This window comes from Myodes glareolus, chromosome 9 (assembly GCF_982192425.1).
Source record: "Myodes glareolus chromosome 9, mMyoGla1.1, whole genome shotgun sequence".
NCBI lineage: Eukaryota > Metazoa > Chordata > Mammalia > Rodentia > Cricetidae > Myodes > Myodes glareolus.
This window is the reverse complement of record NC_142034.1, coordinates 40,259,643-40,285,428: the sequence shown is the minus strand read 5'-3', so window position 1 is coordinate 40,285,428 and position 25,786 is coordinate 40,259,643. Positions and strand designations below refer to the sequence as shown.

At 44.3% G+C, this 25,786-nt stretch overlaps 1 protein-coding gene across 4 annotated transcripts; it reads left to right on the top strand.

The window, feature by feature from the left end:
- Window positions 1-3,298: 3,298 nt before the first annotated feature.
- Window positions 3,299-19,483, top strand: LOC146893224 (schlafen family member 5-like). Of its 4 annotated transcripts, none has more exons than XM_085695556.2 (6): window positions 3,299-4,174; window positions 8,491-8,556; window positions 10,545-11,573; window positions 12,811-12,936; window positions 16,264-16,978; window positions 17,152-19,483. In XM_085695556.2, the coding sequence occupies exons 3-6, from the start codon at window positions 10,574-10,576 to the stop codon at window positions 17,948-17,950; spliced, it is 2,640 nt and encodes an 879-aa protein (XP_085551682.2). In that variant the 5' UTR covers window positions 3,299-4,174; window positions 8,491-8,556; window positions 10,545-10,573; the 3' UTR covers window positions 17,951-19,483. The 4 variants fall into 4 exon arrangements, with proteins under 4 accessions (XP_085551682.2, XP_085551680.2, XP_085551681.2 ...); XM_085695554.2 differs by having other exon boundaries at window positions 3,301-4,174; window positions 17,149-19,483; XM_085695557.2 differs by lacking the exon at window positions 3,299-4,174 and adding an exon at window positions 6,393-6,499 and having other exon boundaries at window positions 17,149-19,483.
- Window positions 19,484-25,786: the final 6,303 nt, after the last annotated feature.

The window sequence follows — 25,786 nt, the reverse complement described above, 5'->3', positions numbered from 1 at the left end:
ACTGATAGCATCCTTCTGATTATCATAGGCAGCTAGGGATGACCTCTTTTATTTTATTTATTTATTTTACATTCCTTTATAAATTAATTTTTATTAGCTACGTTTTTCATTTATTTTACTTTCTGACTCAACTTCCTTGTCCCCTCTTCTCATACCCTCTCTCCTCTGCCCACTCTTCCCAATCCACCCTTCCTCTACCTCTGTTCAGAAAGGGGGGCCTCCCATGGGTGCCCGATAAAGCATGGCATATCAAGTTGAGTTGGGACTAAGTTCCTCTCCTTCTGTTAAGGCTGGACAAGGCAATCCAGCATTAGGAGCAGGTCGCAAAAAGCCAGTCAAAGCAATAGGGACAGGCCTGCTCTCACTGCCAGGAGTCCCACAAGTATACCAAGGTACACAACCATTACTCATATGCAGAGGGTCTAGGCAGGTACCACGTAGGCTTCTTAGCCTTTGGTCCATAGTCTGTGAGCTCCCATGAGCAGGCCAGTTGCTTCTGTAGGCTCCCTTTTGAGGATCCTGATCATTCTGGCTTGTATAATCCTTCTTCCCTCCCTCAATAGGTTTCCCTGGGCTCAGCCCAGTGCTTGGCTGTGGATCTCTGCATTTGTTCCCATCAGTTATTGGATGAAGGCCCTCGGATGGCAATTGGTGTAGATACCAGTCTGATTACAGGAGATGGCCTGTTCAGGCTACCTATTCACTATTGCTAGACGTCTTAGTTGGGGCCATCTTTATAGAATCATGAGAGTTTCCCTTGCACCTGACCCTGAGATGCCCGCCCCTCCCATCAAGTCACCTCTTCTATTGCTCTCTCCCTCCATCCACCTCTCAATCTTTTCCCTCATGTTCCCAGTGCATCCCCATCATAGTTTTCCCTCCCCCACGCTCCTTTCAGTCCCTCCTCCGGTTCCCCCAGATCCACTCCTCCTCCATTCCCCCCCCCTTTTTAAATTTATTTATCTTTATTTTATGTGCATTGGTGTGATGGTATCAGATCCCCTGGAACTGGGTTTTCAGACAGGTGTGAGCTGCCATGTGGGTGCTGGGAATTGAACCCGGGTTCTCTGAAAGAGCAGTCAGTGCTCTTAACTGCTGAGCCATTTCTCCAGCCCTCCTCCATTTCCCTTTAGAAAAGAGCAGGCCTCCCAGGAATATCCAATGCACACAGCATAACAAATACAGTAAAACTGGGCACAAACCTTCATGTCAGGTTGGGTGAGACAGTCCAGTAGGAGGAAAAGGATCTCAAAAACAGACAAGAGTCATCAGAGATTCCCCTCCCCCCACATTAGGAGTCCCATAAAAACGTCAGGCTAACTAACCACAGTATGTATTCAGGGGACCTAGCGAAGACCCATGCAGGCTCAGTGATGGCCACTTCAGTCTCTGTGAGCCCCTAAGAGCCCAGCTTAGTTGATGTCTGTGGGCTGTGTTCTCCTGGTATCCTCGCCCCCTCAGGCTCCTACAGTTCTTCCTCCCCTTCTTAGGAGGTGAGCTCTAAGGGGAGGGACTCGCTAGAGATCTCCAATTTGGGCTCTTTCTCTCTGCCCAATGCTTGACTGTGACGACCTCTGTATTTGAGGGGCAGTTGATTCACAGCCTCTGTGTGTACTTACTGCCTTAATTCCCTGCCAGGAGAGACCACATGCTTTCCAGTTCTTGGGACTAGGATGAGGACGTCTTTGGAGAGCTACTTCTCTCACGACATTCATTCTCAGCAGATGACAGTCGTCTGCGGTAGGTTTTAGGGACAAAGCCTGAGCCCTGGTACCCCCAGTAAGTTGAGTTTAGTCACCTGTCCTTAAGGCAGCAATTGTAGAAATAAGTAATAGTGACAAGCAGAGAAATTTTCTCACTGTGGCCACACTGGGAAAAGGAACAAATACAGAGGCCCAATGACCACAAGTCCTTCTTCCAGACACTGGCTGACAGGCGGCTTAGGCTTAAACAGAGGCAAAGGGTGTGCATAATTAAGTAGTTCTGGTCAGGGTGTGGTCTTGCTAGTAAATTGATCAGTCATTGTCTGGGCTCCATCACGATCTGAAAGAGGTCTGACGTGTCAGAACTGTGTGAAATCTCTCCCTGAGAGTCAAATTCCTCCTCTGGCTACCACCAGCCTTTCCCCTTTTCTAGTGTGAGATTCTCCAGGCAATTTCGGAGTCCTCGGTGTCCACTGCCTTTGTGGTCTGACAACCCAGGGGGCAGGCACTCTCTAGAATATTTTTGCTTCTGCCCGGATGATTGCAGTCTGAGGGGGAAGGGCAGAAAGAAAACTCCAAGTCACTTTCGTTTCCTTGTACCCTCGGGAGCAAATCAAGTATTGGGCGGGACTTAGCTCCCTCAGCAAGACATCTACCCACTGGGACAGAAAAAAATGTCAGGACACTCTTGGACCCTAATCTTGGTGCTCTGAGGGTCAGGAAGCAGAGCTAATTCTCCCTTCTACTACCTATGGGACGTACTGTTCATTTAAACGAATGTAACTAGAATGTCAAAATTCTCCTGCTTGAACTTGTTCGCATAAGGTTTTATTCTACTTTGGTAAGCCTTGTAAGGAACATCATAAACATGTTTCTGAAAATTTTACTTTTAACTTGTTGTCAGGAGAGGTAAAGACGTCTGGCTCAGATCTGAGTTGCAACCCTAGACGCCATCACTCAGAGCCCTGGGGCTTGCTGGCTAGCCATCTTAGCCTGCTCGGTGAGTTCCAGGCCAATGAAAGGGTCTGCCTCAGAACACAAGGTAAATGATGCTTACAGAATGACAAATGAGAGGTCCTCTGGCCTACATGTATAAACACATGCGTGTGCATGCGTAGCTGTACACACATGTACAACACACACATATAGGGAAAGTGGGAGATGCATTTTTGCTTAAAAGGGAATATAATAAATTAGTTATTTGTATTTCCAAAAGAAAAATGTAAAAGGCCTGATCAGGCTCTATCTATCTCCTGGCTGCTATGAAAGGGTGTTTTCCCCGAAGTGCCCCCACCCCCAAAGGCCTCATTAGTCACGATGCCACAGAATCCCAACATCAATCTCTCTGAGACACCCTTGAGTTTTTTTCATGGACCAGGACTGACTGACTGCAGCCTCCAGACTGGGGAAGGAGGGAAAGTGCTGGCAGCTGAATCCCTAATTAATAGAGGGATTATCAGTAGCTTTAAGTCTCTTTGACAATCCCCCCACCTACTCCCCCCCTCGCCCCGCAACTTTCTTTATCTTGCCTCTTTAGTCTGTTGGGGAGAGAAGGGGAGGAGGGAGGAGAGACTTCCCTTGGCTACAGGGGTTCCAGGGCTGACCGGGTAGTGCATGCCTGACTTGTAAGAAGAGAAATACATGCTCGTCAGAATATTAAGAAGTGCATGGAGAGCAGAAGAGGCGACAGTTGGAGTCAGGACCAGAGCGAGCGAACGCTTTAGGAGTTCCGAGTGTCACAGGATCAGGAGATCTTGGCTGCACCAGGCGTCGTCCACCGCCTCCCCAGTTGCAGCATATCCCGCTCTGGATCCTTGTGAACTAGAATGTCCCGCTCCCGGCCCACGAGCCAACGTGTCCCGCAGGAGCCAGTGACTGGAGGGCAGAGCGCCTGCAGAAAAAAGCGGAGGAATCAACAACCTCGAATGTTTGGGGAAAGTAGAGACAAAGGAGAAATTTGATTTTTTTGCCTTGACTTCTTCCCGATGCCTCCATCACCTCCTCCCTCCTCCCTGAGGATCGCAGTCGCTTGGAGAGGTGAAGCCCCTGATGTGGCAATTCCAGCAAAAACCGAGGAACTTCCGAGAGGAGAGGGAACCTGGAACAGTGGAGTCGAGTGTCCCGAGAAGGCCCAGGGGTCGGGGAGGACTAGGGGGACATAGGACTACATCAGATTTCCTTCCCCGAGTGGTGGTAGGAACTATAAACGCCCCTTCGAAGTGAAAAATAAGAAAAAAAAATAGTCCTTCCCTTTTTTCTTAAAGTTAACCAAGGTTGTTGGCTGCACGGGGGGTTTCCTCGTCCAATTGAACAGGGGTGTTTTTTACACAGTGCCCCACCCCGTGCGATGTCAGCACGCTCAGCTGATATAAGGACAAGAGCCTGAAGGGTAGAGGTCTCCACTCTGGAACGCGGAGACTTCAGCTCTGACGCCAGGAGACAGACGCGCTGCGGAGGACAGACATTGGCCGGTAACGGGTCCCCCGCGGTTCCTTGCACAAGTTTTCCTAAAATCCAGGGTCATCGGGGTCGCTCCACTAGCCCCTCGGAGGTTGTGTGAAGTCAGGGGAGGGCGCCTGGAATTCCAGAGTTCTCTTCCCACTGGGTGGCTCGGAGCTGGGAGGCTTGGGAAGGGGAGCCCAAACCGTCCCAAAACCAGTTTTATAAGACCTGTTCTTGCTGCACTCGAGGGCAAACGTCTGAATCTGGTACCCGGGAGTCCTGAGGAAGAAGGCCAAGTGAGGTTCTGTCCCGGGGAGGGGAGAGATAGTGTCGGGTGTGTCACCAGAGCAGCCTCTAAGCTCCCCGCCCAGCACTGATGACAATGGGTTAAGTAGAATTCAGTAGGCAGGTCCGCAGAGTGTGATTTCCTGACTCTGACGTGATTCTGAATCCCTTTAACACGGGGTGGTTCTGAAAGCAGAAGTGAGAGAGGAAGGGAGGGGAGAGATGGAGATTTTTGTAGTAGTTTCTCAGGTCCTTTTCTGAAGGGTTGGGTGAGGTGGTGGCTGGTGGATCAGGGGCAAGCCCCTAAGAGGAAGTGGGTGCAGTCTTTGAAAAGTCGCCTGGCCCTCCCTACCCAAAAGATGAGAAATAGAAACTGATCTCTCTGTCTCTGTCTCTGTCTCTCTCTCTCCCCTCTCCCTCTCCCTGGATGTGTGTATGCGGGGCAGGCAGAGGGGAACTAACGGGTCCTGTGGCTCCATCAATACCAGAGCAGCTGCTTAGTGCCACAGCATCCTGCGCCAGAAGGAAGGGTTTAAATGCTTAGTGTGACATCATCCTGAGTCAGAAGGAAGGGTTTAAACGCCAAAAGGCATTTAAAAGCTTGTGCTGAGTTTTACTATCTTTGTGCAAACAAAAGAAGAGAGTGACGTGACCACGTGCTTTCCTGGCCGATCGGAATTGTGCCCACTAGAAAGCGGAAATCCATTTCCGAATTATCTTGGTGGGAGGACTTTCAGTAGTCCCTGTTGGGTCCAAACAACTGTCTCAGAAGCCCTGGTATCTTGGAGGATTACTTTGTTAGTGACAATGTGAAACAAAACCCAACAGAAAAAAACTACTCCCAAATTCCTTGAGGCGATTCCATCCTGCTCTTAAGTATCTGTAAGGGAGAACAGCTCTTTCTCCACAGTAGATTATAGCTGAGGAGGGTCTGAGAAGTCTAAACTCACAACAAACAAGAGAACAGGAAACAAAAATTGGAGGCATCTAAAAGTTCCAAAGTCTTAAAGTGATGAGACCTACTCCCTTAATCCCAGCACTGGAGAGACAGATGCAGGTGGATCTCTGTGAGTTTGGTCCGTGTGGTAAGTTCTAGGTCAGCCAGGGCTGCATAGCGAGACCCCGTCTTTAAAAAATGTCTCAAAGTGCAGTATGCAGAATTAGAGCCATTGATTTTTTTTAAATCATAGATTTAGTTTCTATAGAAAAAAAAATCAGTAGACTCATGAATTTCCTGGTGGGTTTTGAACTCATGATATCCCAAGAAATATTTTAAATTTATGTCTTCAAGATAATTTATGCACATAGTCTTAGATTTATTGAGGCATTACTGAATCCCAACCCAGGTCGGCTGGAAAGCAGCCACCGAGCCATCTCTCTAGAATCTCCTTTATCCATTGTAAAACGGGGTTTCTTCCTTCTTTTCTCCCCTCCCTCCCTTCCTCCCTCCCTCCCTCCCTCCCTCCCTCCCTCCCTCCCTCCCTCCCTCCCACTTTTCCTCCCTTTCTCCCATCCATCTTTCTCCTCACCCCCTTTCTTTCTTTAGACAAGGTCTAGCTATATGTCCCAGTCCAGCCTAGAAATCCTACCTCCACTAAGCATGGGGGTTCAGGTCACCAAGGTTGTTACCAAGCCTACCTTCCCGTTTTCTGGCTTTGTTTTGGTTTCTGGTGGTTTCTAAGAACAAACTCAGGGGCCTCCCATATGCAAGGTAAGTGCTGTGCCATATCCTGGCTAGCTCCTGTTTTCTTATTGTCTTTTGCATCTTTTGAATGTAATTTAGATACAAATTCTTCATCAGAAAAATAATTTGCAAATATCTTCTTTCATCCAAGTACTTATATTTTCATTCTCAACAATATCTTTCAAGAAGGGAAATTCTTATAGTTCAGTATGTTGTTTTTCTTTTCTTTCTTTCATTCATTCATTCATTCATTCTTTTTTTTTTTGTTGTTGAGACAGGGTTTTTCTGTGTAACCTTGACTGTCCTGGAATTGACTTTGTAGACCAGGCTGACCTTGAACTCAGAGATCTGTCTTCCTCTGCCTCCCTGAGTGCTGGGATTAAAGGTATGCACTACTACTGTCTGGCTTTCTTTTCTATTTTTTTTATTATATGACATATTTTAGTCCTTTAATTCAATTTGACTTTTAAACTGTTTTTTAAATTTATTTATTAGATTTAAAAAATACCAATCCAAGTTCCCACTCCCTCCCCTCCTCCCATTCCCTTCACACATCCTCCCACCCTACCCCCATCTAATCCTCAGGGAGGATAAGGCACATTATCTTGTGGAAGGTCGAAGGCCCTCCCTACTATATCTACGCTGAGCAAGGTATACATCCAAAGAGAATAGGATCCGAAAAAACCAGTACATGCAGCAGAAATAAATCCTGATGCCACTGCCAGTGGTCCCTCAGTTTGCCCCAGCCATGCAACTGTCAACCACATTCAGAGGGACTAGTTTGGTCCTATGCCTGTTCCTTCCCAGTCCAACTGGAGTTGGTGAGCTCTCATTAGCTCAGGCAAACTGTTTCAGTGGGTGAACCCATCGTGGTCTTGACCTCCTTTTTCATATTCTCATTCCTCCCACTCTGCAACTGGACTTTGGGAGCTCAGTCCAGTGCTCTGATGTGGGTCTCTGCCTCTGCTTCCATCAGTTGCTGGATGTAGGTTCTATGGAGATATTTAAGATATTCATCAGTCTGACTACAGGGCAAGTCAAGATTGCCCCCCACCTCAGTGTTGTAGCAAGCTCTTGGTCCCTCTTAAGTCCCCTCAGTATTGTAGCAAGCTGTGTTTCAGAGTTCCACCAAGGTTGCAGGAGGATAGGCGGGTTTGGGGGTGAGGTGTGGCTAGTAGTTTGGATAGCAGCTAGATGGGTCTGGGTTTGGGGGGATCCTAGCCCTCTTTCCTATTTTTAAAAAATGATTTATTTGTTTGGGGCTAGGGAGGTGGCTCAGCAATTAAGAACACTGACTACTCTTCCAGATGACTTTGATTGATTCCTAGCTCCCACATGGTGGTTCATAACCATCAGTAACTCTAGTTTCAAGGATTCTACTTCCTCTTCTGGCCTCCGCAGGTACTAGGCACACACACACACATACATGTGGACCAAACACCCAGGTACATAAGGTAAAAAAAAAAAAGCCGGGTTGTGGTGACACACACCTTTAGTCTCAGCACTCTGGAGGCAGATTCTTGTGAGTTTGAGACCAGCCTGGTCTACAAAGCAAGTTCCAGAACAGCCAGGGCTGTTACACAGAGAAATTCTGTCTGAAAACAACAACAACAACAACAACAACAAACCCCAACCAACCAAATGAATAAATAACTTTTAAAAAGACTTATTTTATATGTCTGGAAGTTTGACCTGCCTGCATGCCAGTTCACCATGTGTATTAGTGCCCTTGGAAGTCAGAAGAGGGTACAAGATCTACTGGAACAGGAGTTACAGACTGTTGTTAGCCACCATGTGGGGCTGGGATTTGAACTAGGTCTCTGGAAGAGTAGTCAGTATTCTTTCACTGAGTAATCTTTTCATCCCTTTCTTTCTATAGTATGCATTTAATGTCATTTATATGAAATGTCTGCCCAAACTATGGGAAGAATATTGACACACACACACACACACACACACACACACACACACACACACACACACACGGAGGAGAAAGAGAGGGAGAGAAAATACAATTTTGACTACACTCTGTAGCAACTAGACCACAATCCCCGATTGTTCAAAAGCTGGTTGGGTAATAATTGACAACTTCCCTAATTTTTCCTCCACTTCCAACTCAGAAAACCAGTAATGTTCCCCAAACTAATCATGAAGGACGATCCATTTCTAGCAGCTTGCCTCTTTCCCCACCGACAGCAATCTCAGTCAGACCACACCCAAGCCTTCCTTTGTGGTTCCTTAGCAGGCTTTCCCACTCCCCTGCCTGTCTTTGGGTTCTAGCCAATGCAAGTGATGGTGGCCAAATCCCTTATTACAGTGAGTGCAGAACCATCACTATGTTCTCAAGTGAGTGCTCTTATTAACTTGTATCCACAGTTCCTGAGAGGTCCCAGCAAGACGCTGTGCCACTACTTGTAGCTCGAGATCCCAGCCTTTGGCCAGGTGAGTGCCCACAGCGCCCCTTGGCCAGGTGAATACTCACAGCGCCCCTTTGGCCAGGTGAGTACCCATAGCGCCTCTTTGACCTGTGAATACCCATAGAGCCTCTTGTACATTATTGCTAGAAACTGTTGGTTCTGCACTGATGTAGTGAGCAGGCACTGACTCTGAATTCTTTTTCTTTGTATTGAGTTCGCAGCTATCTACTTTCAGTTTGGTACCTGAGTTTTGTTAGTGGTTCTTGTTTTGTGGAGTCCTTGCTAGGACCAGCTTATTCCTTTTTATCCCATTCTCTTTTTTGTGTTGCTCATAACAATGAGATTTGCAGGGCAGAACTGACTTTACAGATCAATGAATTTGCAGTTCTCTCTAAACTGGTGTCCGTTTAGACAAATAATCATAGGTCACTAATAAAACCAGGTATGGTTATTTATCTATCCTGAGTTTTTTTTTTTTGTCATGAGATTTTAGCCTTGATTCAAAAAGTCATCTATCTGGTTTACAGTCTCTTGAGGGTTCGCAAATTGTAGGGTCTGGGGTGAAAGGCTGGAGACATGAGATGCATGTGGAGGGCTACTTCTTATTCATCCCACTGATTGACAGCTCTTCAGGGTGTTGTAAGTCTAAATACCCCGCTCATCTAGAAAACTTTCTTCTTCTTCTTCTTCTTCTTCTTCTTCTTCTTCTTCTTCTTCTTCTTCTTCTTCTTCTTCTTCTTCTTCTTCTTCTTCTTCTTCTTCTTCTCCTTCTCCTTCTCCTTCTCCTTCTCCTTCCCCTTCCCCTTCCCCTTCCCCTTCCCTTCCCCTTCCTTCCTTCCTTCCTTCCTTCCTTCCTTCCTTCCTTCCTTCCTTCCTTCCTTCCTTTCTTTCTTTATTTTTGTTTTGTTTTTTTTGAAACAGGGTTATAGCTTTGTTTGTATAGCTTTGGTGCTTGTCCTGGAACTAGCTCTTGTAGACCAGGCTAGCCTCGAACTCACAGAGATCTGCCTACCTCTGCCTCTCGGGTGCTGGGATTAAAGGTGTGTGCCACCACTTCCCGGCTAGGAAAACCTGTTTCTTAAATGTTTAGAGTATACATCAAATGGATGTCCTTATTGTTCCAAATAGTCCCTGATTTTCTTTATGATTTATTTAGAGAACTCCAAATTCTTCCAGGTATAGCTGTAAGCATTCTGTTTCAAACTCCCTGATCAAATTTGCATTGCATGGATACTCTGTATGTGGGCATGCAGTGTCTATCTCTGTGTGTGAATATGTGTGTGTATGTGTGTGTTACTTTATGATACAGTGGAAAACATCTGGACCAGAGGATTCAAAATGATCTGTTCAATAGCAATGATGACAAATAACTAACAAAATTGATTGGATTAAGAAAATATACTTAAAAATCCCCCATTCTCAATCAGTGGACAGAGGCAAAGAACCAAGAAAAATGTCAAAAATCAGTATACAGCAGAGATTGCATTTGGCTAAGGAAGCTTCCTACCTGAAGCCCACAAGTACTACCAGAAAATTTCCTGGGTTTTGCAAATGACCCGAGAGGCTGCCACTCAGAGAACTTGACCAAAATAGTTCCCCAAATCACAGTGAGCCTCGCAGATGGTTCAGTGAGTAGAGGTGCTTGCCCATAGGCCTGGCAACCTGAGTTCTACCCCCAGATTCCATAAGGTAGGAGAGAACTGACTCCTGAGAGAGCTGTCCTCTGACCTCCACATGCATGTGTTGTGACATATGTATACACACACACACACACACACACACACACAACACACACATACTAAAATTGAAAAAGGAAAGCAAAATTGGAAAGAATAGTGCCCTGTGATCAGTTCTACGGTGAAAATGGGCATCTCACAGACTTAGCTTCTTTCATGAAGCTGGCCTCAGGCTGTGTAGGGATAGGGGGCCAGTTTCAGAAAGGTGTCCTTCTATCTGCTTCCCCGCTTCCTCATTCTCGTCCTGTCCTAATGGTTCTACCTTTCCCCCTTTCAGGAAAAACATTTCAACTAACGGCTGAGAAGATGAGTATCCTGGCAAGTCTGGAATTGAGCTTTGCTGAATATATCATAGATGGAGGAAAAGCCACCCTTGGGGTTAGGCAAAGGGCGGGAATGGACTCTGCACAGCAGATGAGACAGAATGAGGCCATCTTGCAAGCAGTGTGTGCTCTGCTGAATTCTGGTGGGGGCGTGGTCAAGGTTGAGATTGAGAATGAAGACTACAATTACGAGAGTGACGGAGTGGGCCTGGACCTGCCGCCATTGTTCATAAACCATGTAGATGAGATGCTGCAGGGAAGATTCTTTTTAATGTTTGTGAACTCGTGGAATGTGGCAGCCTCAGGTGTGCGGCTCGCCACCTTGTGTTCCAATCTGTACCATAGACATGGGACATCTACTGAGGTCATGGATTCTCTAGAAGCCCTATTATTCCTCCGAAGAAAGGTTCAGGCTTGTGGGAATGTTGATGATCCCAACTTATTAAATCCACAGGAACCTCCGGTTGATGATCAGGCGATCTTAGCTTCTGATTTCTTTGGTAGACAGCAGCTTCAGTACCTGGAAACGCTCAGGTTTACAGAGTCCCCACACGTTGAATTTCAAATGTTCTCCATGGACCTTTCCCAGGGCATTAAAGAGAAACTCCCCAAGTGTGTTTCTGCACTTGCCAATTCTGAAGGAGGGTATGTGTTTTTTGGTGTGCATGATGAGACTCGTCAAGTCATTGGATGTGAAAAGGAAAAGGTAACTCCTTCCACCTTGCGGACCACTATTGATGGCTGCATCAGGAAGATGCCCGTCCACCACTTCTGCTCACAAGTCCATAAAGTGCAATATGACATCAACGTCCTTGAAGTGTATGATAAGGGGGCTCTCCGTGGGTACGTCTGTGCAATCAAGGTGGGACAATTCTGCTGTGCAGCGTTTGCCAAGGTGCCTGACTCCTGGGAGATGAAGGACAATCAGATGAAGCAGCTAGCCACGAAGGACTGGGCAGCTTGGATGATAGAAACCGACTCAGGTCGGGGAACAAGACTGAAATATTAGAATGCTTGCCGGGGGGTGGGAGGGCAGAAAGAAAAAGGAGATGTGTAATTCTTTGGTATTTGAGGAAAGAGATTGATTCCTACAGATGTTGGGCCACTGTTCTTCCCCCTGACTGCTCATCTTGAATACTCTGTGTTCATCACAATGGCAGTCCCGCTAGTTGCTGGTGCAGGGGCAATCTGAACTAGTTACTTCTATTTGACATTCTTTCTTTTCTTGTTTAATTGAGGCAGGGTAGCCTAGGCTGGCCTCAGACTCAACACCCTCCTGCTGCAGCCTTCAAGCATGCTGGACGACAGATGTTAATCACCATGCTTGGCACTGCTGGCTTCACGTGTGTGGTGAAACCTCTTCCTTTCTGATGACCAGCTTGTATTTAATTATTCAGCAAATCCCCTTTCCACACCAAGAGCTCCGTCTTTTCTAACTTCCTGACAGTTTTCTCTTCCCATGTTTAAAGCACTCTTATAAAAAAAATAATTTTATTTTACATATATAGATACTTTACCTGCATGATAGCTGTGCAACATGCATGTGCAGTGCCTGTGGAGGCCAGAAGAGGGCATTGGATCCACTGAATCTGGAGTTACTGATGGTTATGAGCTGCCATGTGGGTGCTGGGAACAGAACCTGGGTCCTCTGGAAGAATAGTCAGTTCTCTTAAGTGCTGGGCCATCTCCCAACCCACAAAAATTATTCTTAATCCTTTCTTTGAGTTTTTCATGAACAGACCACAATTTTCCCATTTTCCCATTTCAGGACGCACAGTATGATAACCATAAATGGTAGGCAAGAGAGCAGGGATGTGACAGGCATAAGCTTTGGACAAGGAAAAATAAAAAAAAAAATTAGATGAGAGAAAGCCAATGGTAACTTCAAAAGTAACAAAACAAACAAACAAAAGGGTCCATTTCAGAACTGCATAGCACTCTACCCCCACCGACCTTCTCATCTTCTACTCACATATACTTAAAATAGCATTCTCAAAATATAAAAGATTATATTTCAATATGAGTAAATATTAAGGATTTGGAGAGGCGGCTCCGAGGTTAAGCGCATGGGTGGTTCTTGCAGAGGACCTGGGTTTGGTTTCCATTCGATCTGTGCTGGAAATGCAAATACCTGCAGATCCCAGCTTTGAGTTAACATGGCTCAGCTAAGAAGCAGGATCTGCCCTCTGTATAATCAACTCTTGTTTCTTGTTTTCTCAGATCTTTCCAGTTTTCCTCAGATGGTCGTCTCGAGGAGGACTGTACACACCACACCCCGCAGCAAGACTGTGTACATACATAAGAGTTTGAAAAGTGTGGAAGAATTGCAGAAGGATTACTTTCCAGGTAATTGTCATCTCTGGCCACCAAAGGACATGTTGATTGTTTTTATATTTAAAGAAAAAAAAACCCTTGATTTTTATGTCCATATAAAACCACTCATGGGGAAGTTTATAAAGGGGTTGGAGCTATGACTTAGCAGGAAAAAGCACTGGCTGCTCTTTCAGAGGACCCTGGTTTGATTCCCAGAACCCACATGATGGCTTACAACTGCTACCACAATGGGTAAGTATATTGCAAAATAGTTACAGAATGGAACATAGCAGTGAAAATGGGTGAAGCATGATTAATAAAAACTCAGAGACAGATATTGGGGTTATTCAAGACAGGGTTTTTCTGTATAGCCCTGGCTGACCTGCAACTCACTTTGTAGACCAGGCTGGTGTAGAACTCACAATTAAAGGCATGTGCCACAAGCCTGGCACCTTTTCTATTTTAAGAAGTATGATACACATTTTCTATAAATAATCAATGTGTTCTAAGGATAAATTCTGAACAGTAATGATTGTTTATTCATTTAGATGAACATTGCCAAAGTGCAATCCAAAATATATGCCCAGACCCATGTTCATCAATGTGGTCTTACCATGGTGATTTTCTTCTAGAATCTTAGAAGCATTTTGTTATATCAAAAAGAGAAGAATCTGATATTATTTTGATAGCCAATATATGTAATTAGTGAGCAGATTTGGAAATAATTGTCAATTTTACAATAGAATTTTTTTCATAGTTCAACATGGATTGCCTAGTTGACTACACACAACTTCTCTCTTACATTTGCTTAACAACCTACTATCATTTTATTAACCTTGAAAGACAATATTGCTAATTAAACTATTAGATATGTGACTAGTGAAACATTGAAGTACATTTACAATCAATGAAATGTGGCATATGTCCCAATCACTTCAAAGCTTTATAACATTGTTATTTTATAAGTTAATGTCATTTTTAGAGTGTGTTCTTTTATGGTTTCTTATGGTGATCTGCCCATATTCAGGAAAAGCTTATGGTTTTATTAAATTCTTACTTAATAAATGTATTAATTCAAAGAGAAAAGATAATTCTGAGTAACTTTTCCTGTATTTATGATCTTTTATTTCTTTAGTTCATTGGTTAATTATTTCAAACACAATGTCAAATTAAAATAACAGTAGAAAAAAATGTAGCAGGATACTACTGGGTCCAGTCTAGTATTTCTCTCAGCCCAGACGTACTTTATTGGTGCATCCAAGCTGTCTGTGTATCCAGTTAACTAAGCATCACCAGGATGTATCTCCTGTTATGACAACCTTCCATTTTTCTTTAGAATCTGCATATTGCTGTGTGTAAGCACCTTAAAAATTAATGGCTCAGAGTCTGGAAAGACAGCTTAGCAGTTAAGAGCACTTGCTGCTCCTATAGGGACCCGGATTTGATTCCCAGCACCCACACAAAGGCTAACAAACATTGGAAACTCCTGCGCTGAGAGATCAGATGCCACCTTCTGGCCTCTGCAGGCACTATATACACACAGTACACAGACATTCATGCAGACAAAATACCCATGTACATAAAAAATAAACAAATCTTTTTTTTAAAGAAAAAGGAAAAAATTAATTGTTCAAAATTCTATCTCTTGGAGTGTTCATTGTGCATTCTGTCAGACACAGAAATATGAACGCAACCTTGGTTCTACTTTGTACCTTGAATTTGAAACACAAATTTTGGTTTGAATTTTATTTTTTTTTAATTTCTGTTTTTGTTTTTAGACAGGGTCTCACTATGTAGTCCTGGCTGTCCTGGAACTCACTATGTAGACCAGACTGGCCTTGAACTCACAGAGATCCACCTACCTCTGCCTTCCAAGTGTGAATTTGATTTTTTTGAAGTGTATTTATAGTTTGTGTTAGATTCCAGTCAGGGTTTATAACACCCCAGATTCTAAGAGACGCATATACATATAATATGTACCCAGTAGGTATACATCATTTATTAATAGTATACATCCAAAAAGTTTTTATAGGTGTCTTGCATCTTTATATATACTCATATATACAACATACAAAAATCTTCTTAAAGACTTTTAAAAATCAGAATTAACCTCTCGAGGTAGACATTTTTGTGGTAAATTTGGGATGTTGGCACACCCATCATTCTGTGTAGCCGCCATCACAGTCAACACACAAAATAGTTCCATCATTCACAATGGAAACCTCCTTCATGCTGCCTCTCCTGTAACCAAACTGCCCTAACTCCTAACCCGTGGCAAGTGTTGCTCTGCTCCCTAAGCCGGTCAGCATGTGGCTTCTGCCAAGTGTCCAGACGGCTCCTGAATGCTTTCCCTCTACCACCATCCCCCTCTCTTTGTCTCTCTCTTCTGGAAACACAAACTGGGTGAAGTTATCTGACTGAGCCGTGGTGTTTGCTGCCTCCACGTTTATACAGGCTTCTACTTTTTATAGGCAGTCTTACTATGTGGCCCTGGTTGGCCTGTAACTCAACAGAGATCTGCTTGCCTCTGTCTCCTGAGTCCTGGGATTAAACACATGTGTCAAAATTCCTAGCTCATGTTTCTCTTTTTATTATCTCTCTAGTCCCACACCTTTTGCTGGCTAACTAGATGGCACCCTCCGAGGCTCAGCTGAGCTGTGTCTTTTCCATAAAGACTTGTAAAGACTTGCAATTGTCTTTTTTTTTTTTTTGCTAAACTGTTTTTTTTTTTTTTTTTTACTAATGTTCACACAGTGCTATTGAGGCTCTTTCTTGCTGCCTTTGCTACTTTGTACTCAGAGTTGTTTGTGTCTATCACAACTGGTTACCGGCTTCCCCAGACACAGGATGGCTTATCTTTTTATTACTAACTTAAAACTGATCCTTGACACATGGTAGGGCCCAAAGGCTGGCAGGATCTACATCATATAATGATGAAGTAGACTAAGGTAGAAAAGACCAATTATTAGATACTGGTTTATCAATTCTTTTAGTGATTTACTTAAGGCACTGCTTGAACTGCTTGTTTGCCAAGGAGGACTTTGCTTACTACCTGAAACAGAATGACCTGGAGAAATAGCTGAAACACAGGTCATGGCTCTTAAAATCCTGTTGACAGCCCTGTACCCTTCTGTAAAATCTTGCTTGCTTGCCTAGTCCACCTTGTAATTTTAGAGTATAAAATGCACATATGGATTAGACCTGGGATCTGAAGGTTTTCAGGAGCTGCCCTGGTGACATTTCCTCTCTTCCCCTTTCATTGGTGTCAGAGTGCTTATTCCAGAAAGATTCCCACAGTAATTGTGATTATTAGCTTGTCCTGTGAGTCTCTAACTTATTTGAATTTTTTTCCTTGCCTAGTGTCATCCGACAGGATTACATATACTCCAGAATGGCTCTACAAGGACCTCATCTCAGAGCACAGAGGACTCAGAAACTTAATAAACACGGAAATGCGCTCTTTCTCTCAAGGGGTACTGATTTTCTCCCACAGCTGGGCTGTGGACCTGGGTCTTCAAAAGAAGCAGGGTGTCATCTGTGATGCTCTTCTGGTTTCCCCAAACAATGTCCCAATCCTGTACACCATTTGCAACAAGTGGGATCTGGGGTACAGGTGGTATTCTATGACTGTCTCCCGGACCCTGAAGCAGAAGCTGGTGAACATGGGCGGATACACTGGGAGACTAGGCGTCATTCCCTTGGCCTTGCAGCTGGGTCCCAATCAAACAGTAAGGGCCAACTTAGAAATGCCCATTTACCCTGAATCCTATAACTTCACAAGCGTGCAGCAGATGGAAGCTCTGTTGCAATCCCTTGTGATCGTCTCGTTAGGGTTCAGATCCTTCCTAAGCGAAGAGTTTAACTCCGAGGTGGTGATGCTACTCACAGACCAGCAGTACCAGCTGCTTTTAACGGATCTTTGCAAGAACAGAGAGCTGTTTGTTCACGGCACACCTGGATCAGGGAAGACCACTCTGGCCCTCAGGATCATGGAGAAGATTAGGAATGTGTTCAGATGTCAAGCTGACGACATTCTCTACATCTGTGAGAACCCGTCTTTGAAGAGGTTTGTGAGGTATGTAGCCTGACTCCCTTCGTTTCTTTCTGTTGGGCAATTTTAGTGGGTGTGGCATTCACAGGCTAAGCTCTGGATTGTAGTAACCATGTTCAGGGACTGTAACTATAGTTTAGGTTGACTTACTTCTCTTGGCTGAAGAAACCCGACTGTGTTTCTTACACTTTTAGCAGGAAGAACATCTGCCAGGCAGTGACACGGACAGCCTTCATGAGAGACACCTTCGCTAACATTAGACACATTGTTGTGGATGAAGCTCAGCATTTCCGAACTGAAGATGGGGACTGGTATGCAAAGGCAAAAGCCATCATCCAGAGAGGGAGAGATGGCCCAGGAGTTCTCTGTATCTTTCTGGATTATTTTCAGACCAACCACTTGTGCTGCAGCGGCCTCCCTGAACTCCAGCACCAGGAGCCGGTTTTGAAGCTCACTAGGATGCTCCGCAACGGAGACAACATAGTCAATTACCTACAGGAGATAATGCAGAAAATCAGAGACAACCCTCCCCCAAATGTCCCCCCAGAAGCCCTGAACATGGGCCAAGAACTTGAATTGACTCCAAGTGTCACAGGCAGTTTAGAGGAAACTGATTCCATGAATTTGGAGCAGATGGCAACCTTTGTAGCAGAGAAGTGCCGGTGTCTCTGGGTGTCTGGCTATTACCCCAGGGATGTTGCTATTCTTTGCAGCAAAGCCAAAGATGTAGTAAAATTTAAAGAAAAGATTCTCCTAGCATTGAGGAGGAGGACCATGTCTCAGATCAGTGTAGCAGTGCAGGTCAGGGAGGAGTTGGATACTCCGGGGAATCACATCGTGTTGGCTGGTGTTCACCAATTTTCAGGCATGGAAAGAAGCATAGTTTTTGGGATCATTCCAGTGGGGTCGGAGACAGACATTTTTTACAATGTTCTGCTCTGCCTGGCTTCCAGGGCAAGAGCCCATCTGTATATTATAAAGGCTGTGCTTCAATAAGAAGACACCAGTCTTCAATTAGATAGGGCTGGTCTCTAGGTGATTTGAAACTCTTTGATCTAAACATTTAAACAGCAAAACATTTCCTGTACAGCCACCTGCCAAGTCATGTAATCTCCTCGATTACAAGTGTGAAGAATTCAGATAGTAGCAAGAGAGACTAGGGTAATTAGCTGGCATTGAGATCTTTTTCTCTCTCTTAATTGTGTGTGTGTTTGGAAGATATTGTGGTGCACACCTTGAATTCCAGCACATGGGAGGCTGAGGCGGGTGAATCTCTATGAGTCCAAGGCCAGCCTGGTCTACAAAGTGAGTTCCAGCACAGTCAGGGCTACACAGAGAAACCCTGTCTAAAAAAACAAATAACAACAACAGAAAGACAAAAGGGTCAAAAAACAATATTCTGGGGAAATGCTGGCAGCAAAGGCCATAATTTATTTTCTTTCCCCCTCTAAAGTTCCTATACATGGTAGTTTAATCCCAACACTCAGGAGGCAGAGGCAGGTGGATCTCTGAGAGTTTGAGGCCAGTTTGGTTAATATAGTGAGTTCCAGGCCAGACAGGGTTGCATAGTGAGACCTTGCTTCAAAAATTTCTTTTCTATACATAACAGAAAATTTCCAAGATCAAAAGAAAGTAGGACAAAGAATGTGATAGGGGAAAGGGCACAGGAGTGTAAATAGTTCCTACACACAGAGTGATTGCTTCTGGTGGCAGGAGTGTGGCATAACCAGCAGGAGTGATGACGTGCCGGTTAGTGGGAAATACTTCCGTGTATTGTACTTCCTTCCAGAAGGATCTAGCAATGACCATGAGAAGCCTGAATGCTTATAAATTTAGCTTGAGATTCTTCTCTAAGGAACTTACTCTACACAGAGAACTTACACATGTGTAAAGATTTCTGGGTGGAAGTATAGAGTTTTGCTTCTAGTAGCAGAATACAGAATAATGGTAATGTTGATTCAGATGGCTTGGAGGGAGTAATTTGCAGACTGTCACAACATCCATCATATCGTGAAGCCAGAAAAGGTGAGATCTTCATCACATTTGTGTGGGACCATCTCTAAGATGTTTTGTATTGTTAACAAAGCATCACTCAAAACCATGTCTATCCTACGCTTCCAGAGTTGAGTCATTGCTTGTAGACGCATTAAGGATTTTTGGAAATGTACCTTAAAAATTGGTAGCAGTATTTGACTCCGAGGAAGGGAAATTGATGCCAAAGGGAGTACCCAGCTTTTGCTTTTTATGACTCTAGGTTCTGTACCATGTAATACTTGATGGGATCTTGCCTTGTGTGTGTTTTTACTTATGAATGTAATGGCTTTATGAATCACTTTCTCAGTTTTTATCAACCTGTATCCTGGATAAACATTTCATAGTCATAGTGAATGTTGATGTATAGTGAGTGGGGGATTTGAAGACTATACAAAATAGAGTTTTGCCACATAGAATTTTGAAGTGCTGACTCATTGTCATATTTGTTTCAAGCTTTATTTTTTTAATAAAAGACATAAAATATTGCAATTATAATGGAATTATTCTTTCTTCTTTTGCATCTTATTGCTCTCTTTTTCTTTCTCTCAAGGACAATGACAATCAGGTTTTTGAGATATTTATTAAGTGTTACACACACACACACACACACACACACACACACACACACACGTGATGGCATCAGACCACACTAACCAATAGAATAAAGTCAAGGTGGAAGGCAAGACTGAGAATTCAAATGACTGACATTTGGTTTCTATGGCAACAATAGTAATTGTAAAGATAGTAGAGGTCCAGAGAAATTGCTCAGTCAGTGGAGTGCTTGCCATGCTGAGTTCAAAAGCTAGAAACCACAGAAAGAAGTGGGGCGTGGTGATGCACACATAATCCCAGCACTGGGGAAGTGGATACCGGTTCCTGACCTACTTGATTTTCTGACCTGACTTCCCCCAGTGATGGGCTGGTACCTGGAAGCGTAAGCAAAACAAACCCTCTCCTCCCCAACTGGCTTTTGGTCATGGTGTTTTTGTCATAGCAGTAAAAACCCAGACAGTGTGCTTGGCTATCAGCCCTGGTGCTGTCTGCTCTTCCTGCAACTAGCCCAGCTTACCTCTCCTTGATAAAAGGCCACAGGCATAGACATAAAGGAACCCAGACAGGGCTTTACTGAGGTCTCTGCTGTAGCACCAGGGAACAGTGCCCAGGAACAAGGTCTCCTGGACTTGGACATGCTGACAATGAGAACGGGGACAGCTTACCTAACCCTCTGGAGCAATGGTAGCTGTCCTAAGTCTCTTTAGGCTGTCACCATAGTGGCCTTGCTCTGGAACAGAGGAGGCGGTTTCTCTAGGAGCTATGCAAGGACTGCTACGGTTTCTGTGACCTTCTGGAAATCTCCCCTTGCAGATTGTGCTGCTGAAACCAAGCCCTTCAAGCAGCTGTGGGCACTTAAAGCAGCCGGAGCCAGCAGAAAGGAGGAGTTGCTTGATGGACAGCATCTGCAGGTTCCCCAAAAGTCGTGGCAGTGGGCAGGGAGATAGCCCAGCAGGTGGAGGCACTTGGCACCAAGCCTGACCACTTGAGCCCTGTAACCCACACGGTGGAAAGAGAAGGCAGAGTCCACAGTTGCCTCTGACCGCTAATGAGTGCTTTGGCACACATGTCTCCCTGACCCAGCAAATACATACATATAATTTCTAAGTATTAACAGTCTGGGGTTGTGAGGATGACAGTAACGGCTCTGGGAACTGGCTTCTTTCCCCTTTACTTTAAGTTGTTCCAACAAAGCTTCCTTCCCTCACAGTTCCAGTTGTTTAAAAGATAGACTTCTTAGTGTTTGTCACAAAGATCTGTCAATTCCCTAAGAAACCCAGGACAAGGCTCACACCATACCTGTGGTTCCTGCCGGTACTTCTCACTACGTCCCCTACCTTAATCTTCTCCAGCAGATTCCTCTGCCCAGCTTCTCCTTCCTCTATAAACCAGTCATTTCAGTCATCCACTCTCTTGGTCCTAGGCTCCTTTCTTGGTCTGCCTATTCTCTCTTCTGACCCCCTCTCTTCCTCTCTTCCTCAACCCCAACCTTTTCTCTCATGGCCTGGTTCAGCCTGGACCCTTCCAGATGCCTCTTGCTGTACTCTCCTGTGGGGATCCACACGTGTTTGAGATCCGCCATTACAAGATGGCGCTGAGAAGCGTGGTAAACAAGATAAGCAATTCTATTTTTGGCGCGAGTCTTGCCTTAGTTTGCCTAGCAACAGCTTTACACCAATCCTAGCCTGACTAGTGTCCTGTTAGGGGGGAACATCTTTTCAACCTGCATATAAGCCGCCACTCCTCCCAGCTCGGGGCCCCTCACTTCCAGCTCTCCCTCAACCAAGCAGTGCTTCATTAAAGCGTGATCAGAGAAGAATCCTCGTGTCGGTGGTCTTTCTTCCCCTGCTGGTCAGGGGCGCGCCACACTCTCCCTCATATCTACAATAAAAACCTTCTCCTTAACAAAGCCTAGGAGTAGCCATACCCATCTTCGTTTTCCTTCAGGATCTAAGTAATATTAAATCCTTTTTCCCCCCAGTGGATTTTACTCAGTTTTTAACTCCTAGCCAACTGACTTTACAGAGAGATCGTATATCCCCTTGGGGAAGGTCAAACTTCTCTAATCTGTCCCACAGTGACACACAGGGCAAGGCTCCAAGGCAATTGAGTAATTTTGCTGGACCAGAGACAACAATCACTTTGCTATTTCCTGCTGTGTAAGAGATGAGTCCCCAACTCACTCCCCTGCTTCTGTAAAATAGTTTTTAAATTAAATTAATTTAAAGTTAAGGCAAAATGCACAAAGATTAGTAAAAGAAAAAAGTGTTAAGAGTTCGGAGGGCCACCCTGCTTCTCCTCTTCACATTTCAGCAAAATAACCTAACGCTGTAACTGAGAGAATGCTGGGAGTCCACATCCTGGTGACCACAAAGCCAAAATTAGCACAATTGAGAAGCGTTTGTTGCCTGTAGCTGTCAAAGAATATGAGGGTCATTTCCAAAACAAGGTTCTTCTCAAGAGAAAGTGGATCCAGGGTCCTGCAGACACTCATACAGAGCAGGGGTGTCTTAGTTACTTTTTATTGTTGTGACAAAACACCATGACAAGAAAAACTGTTTTCAAAAGCGTTTAATTTGTGGGCTTATAGTCCCAGAGACTATCATGGTGGAGAGCATGGCAGTGTGCAGGTGAGCATGTGTGATTGCTAAAGCTGTCTTTCAAGTTTAAATTACTGTTCTTAAGACATTTATAGGACAAAAATGCTCCTAGCCTGTAAGTCCCACTGTCCACGGACAGAGGGGATGCAGGAGGTTCATGTAGGATAGCAGGTGCTGTATTTTCACTTCTGTAAACGAGAGTGGGCAAACCAATTGCACAACATGTATGCTTGATCACATGTAGGCAGGAGGTACACAGTCAGGACATATATCAGGATGTATGCTTGTCTCTGATTGGATGAAGGTGTGAAGTACACAGACCCATATGTTTTGCCTTGATAAGCCCCTGATTAATGTAATTTGGGGTCCTACTCTGGGAATCCTAGGAATGGACCTGGCCAGTATCCATAGACCTGGCTGGTATTTAATAAAGTTTGCTTCAAATTTGGCTCAAAAAATTGTGGTACTGTACCCTAAAGTCCAATCACCAAGGAGGAGTCGCCCCAAGAGACCACTTCCACACCACAGTTGATGTAAAAGCAAGAGGATTTAATTCTGAGAAGCCAAAAGACCCTGAATGACTATTACAAGCTATTTTTAAAGCAAAAAGCCATAGAAGCAAGATGGGGAAATTCGGGGGTTGTTTTTCAACTATTAGGATTGGCTTATTCAAAGGGTTACTGATAATAATTGGTCTGCGCCCGAACTGGAGAGCGGTTGCTAGATCAGGTAAGGTAAGGTAAGAGGGAACATTTAAGGGTTACTTTGACCCCTTCCCAGGGACTAAGTCAAAACATCTGTGGACATCTGTGGGTTATCTTGTCCCAATTCCAGGAGTGGAGCTCTATCTGGAGAACATTCACAAGGACACAGGGAGATGGAAAGTCCCCAATATTCCAGTATGTGCATGTGTAGTTGTTAGATTCTTGCGGCGGGGGGGGGGGGGAGCGCTAAGGCTGAAAGCCTCAGAAAATAGCCTCAGAGTTGTCCTAGAGTTCTACAGTGGTAGTGATCTTATTCTTGCCAGAAGGGATTAACATTTTCTGGAGTCTCCAGAGAGACTTTTACAAAGCCAGACCTTTACTCTGGGACTCCAAGAGCTGAAGTGTCACCTCAGGAGGTGTGTCCCTTGGGACGTTCCAAGTCTCCAAGGTGTGCCTTCGGTTTCGCAGAGTATAGAGTAAACTGCGACTCTGAGAAAAGCAACAAGCCTGTGCAGAGGCCTCCCATGGTAAGTCACAGTAATTTCCTGTGACGTCTGCTTCTGTTGGGATCCTAATCTGGGATGAGGAGGGTTATGATGGGACCCGGTACTCTCCTGTTCAAGCTAAAAAACAAGACATCGTACCCGCCCATCGGAGGTTCTTGTGTGTGTGTGTGTTTTGGTCTTGTTTGTCTTGTCATTGTAGAAGTTTTGTTGCAGACATGGGAGCTGAGATGGAAATGGGCTAGGTTGAGTTGAATGTATGAATGATGGTGGCCACCACCTATTTTGCCTATTTTGCTTTTGACTGGTCTCCTTTGAAGGCACGAGCTTACTGTGTTCTGTATTTATTGGTTTTGGTTTTGCTGTCTCTGCCTCCACCAACTGCAGGCCCCTGCTGCCTCCACTTGCCATTTTTCATGGCTGCTTAGATGGCTCAGAGTTTCTTATCTCTAAGCTTTCTGGTCACTGGACTCAGTTTAGCAGGGATTCAAATGCCTTTTGAATATGGATAATATTAGCACTGTTTTATGCTGTTCTACTTTATTGGAAAGCTGGTTTTGGGGTTGGGTTAGGACTCTCTTCTCTAGACCCAAGCATGCTTATTTAAAAGTCTCTTTTCTGTCCTGTGTCAGGTGAGTTATCTGCTTTTGTGACAAGGAAAAGAGAGCAAAGAAAACCATAAAAAATTAGACTATTGGTTTTATTTAACTGTCTAAAACTTTTGGTAAGATACAAATCTTATCTCAAGATTTGTAAGATTGTTATGTAAATCTTTTGTACGTCTCCGGATGGACGTACAAATTCCAGCGCTTGGGAGGGAGAGGTGGGTGGATCTCTGTAAATTTGAGCCAGCCTGGTCTACAGAGGTCCAGGACAGTCAGAGATAAACACACACACACACACAAAAAAAAAAAAACTAAAAAAAAAAAATCTTCTGTGCCGCAAGATTTGTAGGTTGCTTAAAATTCTGTGACAAAAAAGTTAACTTAAAACTTATAACACAGGGGTTGATAGTTAAAAATCTATACATAGGTAATCTTAAAGGAGTCATGTGGTTTGACACCATCTTGGGATACAAACAACATGTGGCTTGTCGCCATCATAGCTGCAGTCCAGCATCCAGACAGAGGCAGTCACATGCCTGGCTGATATTGCTTGCTAGGGCTGGAGTGGCTGGATGTCATGTGACTTCACCATCTTGGTTAAAGGTGACCACGTGGTATCAACCAACCAACCGTGGAGGTAGCGACAGGTCTCCAAGATATTTTGAATTAGAATGGATTTTTGTAGAATTTTTGTCTTGAAAACAAAGTCATAAAAACATGCTTCATGAAAGACAGGATTTAAAAATAACGCTTGTTTAAAAGTTTTTTTTAACTTTATTTATTTACTTATTATGTATACAATATTCTGTCTGCAGACCAGAAGAGGGCACCAGACCTCATTACAGATGGTTGTGAGCTGCCATGTGGTTGCCGGGAATTGAACTCAGGACCTTTGGAAGAACAGGCAATGCTCTTTTTTTTTTTTAAAAAATATTTATTTATTTATTTATTATGCATACAATATTCTGTCTGTGTGTATGTCTGCAGGCCAGAAGAGGGCACCAGACCTCATTACAGATGGTTGTGAGCCACCATGTGGTTGCCGGGAATTGAACTCAGGACCTTTGGAAGAGCAGGCAATGCTCTTAACCACTGAGCCATCTCTCCAGCCCCCAGGCAATGCTCTTAACCACTGAACCATCTCTCCAGCACCTTGTTTAAAAGGTTTTAAAGCTGCTTCCTCCATACTTTCAGATACAAGAACGTACCTTGTGCTGGCAGCCGAACTTGTGATGTAAGAGTCACCCAGGTAGTATTGGTTTTAAAGACATGAGGGGCCATGGAGAGCAGCTGAGGCTTGGTACTGTGTGGCAGGGCTGATATCCTAAAGAGAGCCCAGGAGGGATCCCCGCGGTTTTTGAGATGCCAGTGCCATGTGATAGACACCAGAAACAACAACCACAATGACATGGAGCCGGCTTGGGCATAGAAGACAGGCTGCACATGCTGCTGAGGGTGTAGTCAGAGAGGTGGCCCAAGCCCTTGGGAAAGCTCAGAGTATCGTGAGTGAATCCCAGATATTGAACATTGAATTGCTTGCACTACTGGACCTTGGTCTTGCCTTGTCCGGACTATGACAGTGCCCTGCTTCTTCTCTCTTGAAGGAAAACAGGTACTTAATTTATTCTTTGATATTGTAGGAGCCCACAGTTGAGAAATTTTAAGCCGTTTTAGAAAGGAAATTTTAGAATATTTTAAAAATTTTAAGTAAAAAAAAATCTGGATTAAAAATATTTAAATTTATAAGGCTATGGGTCATTATATGTTTATAAATGTTTTATATTATGATGTATTTATTAATATGCAACTTAAAAAAGACTAAAGAGTTAAGGCC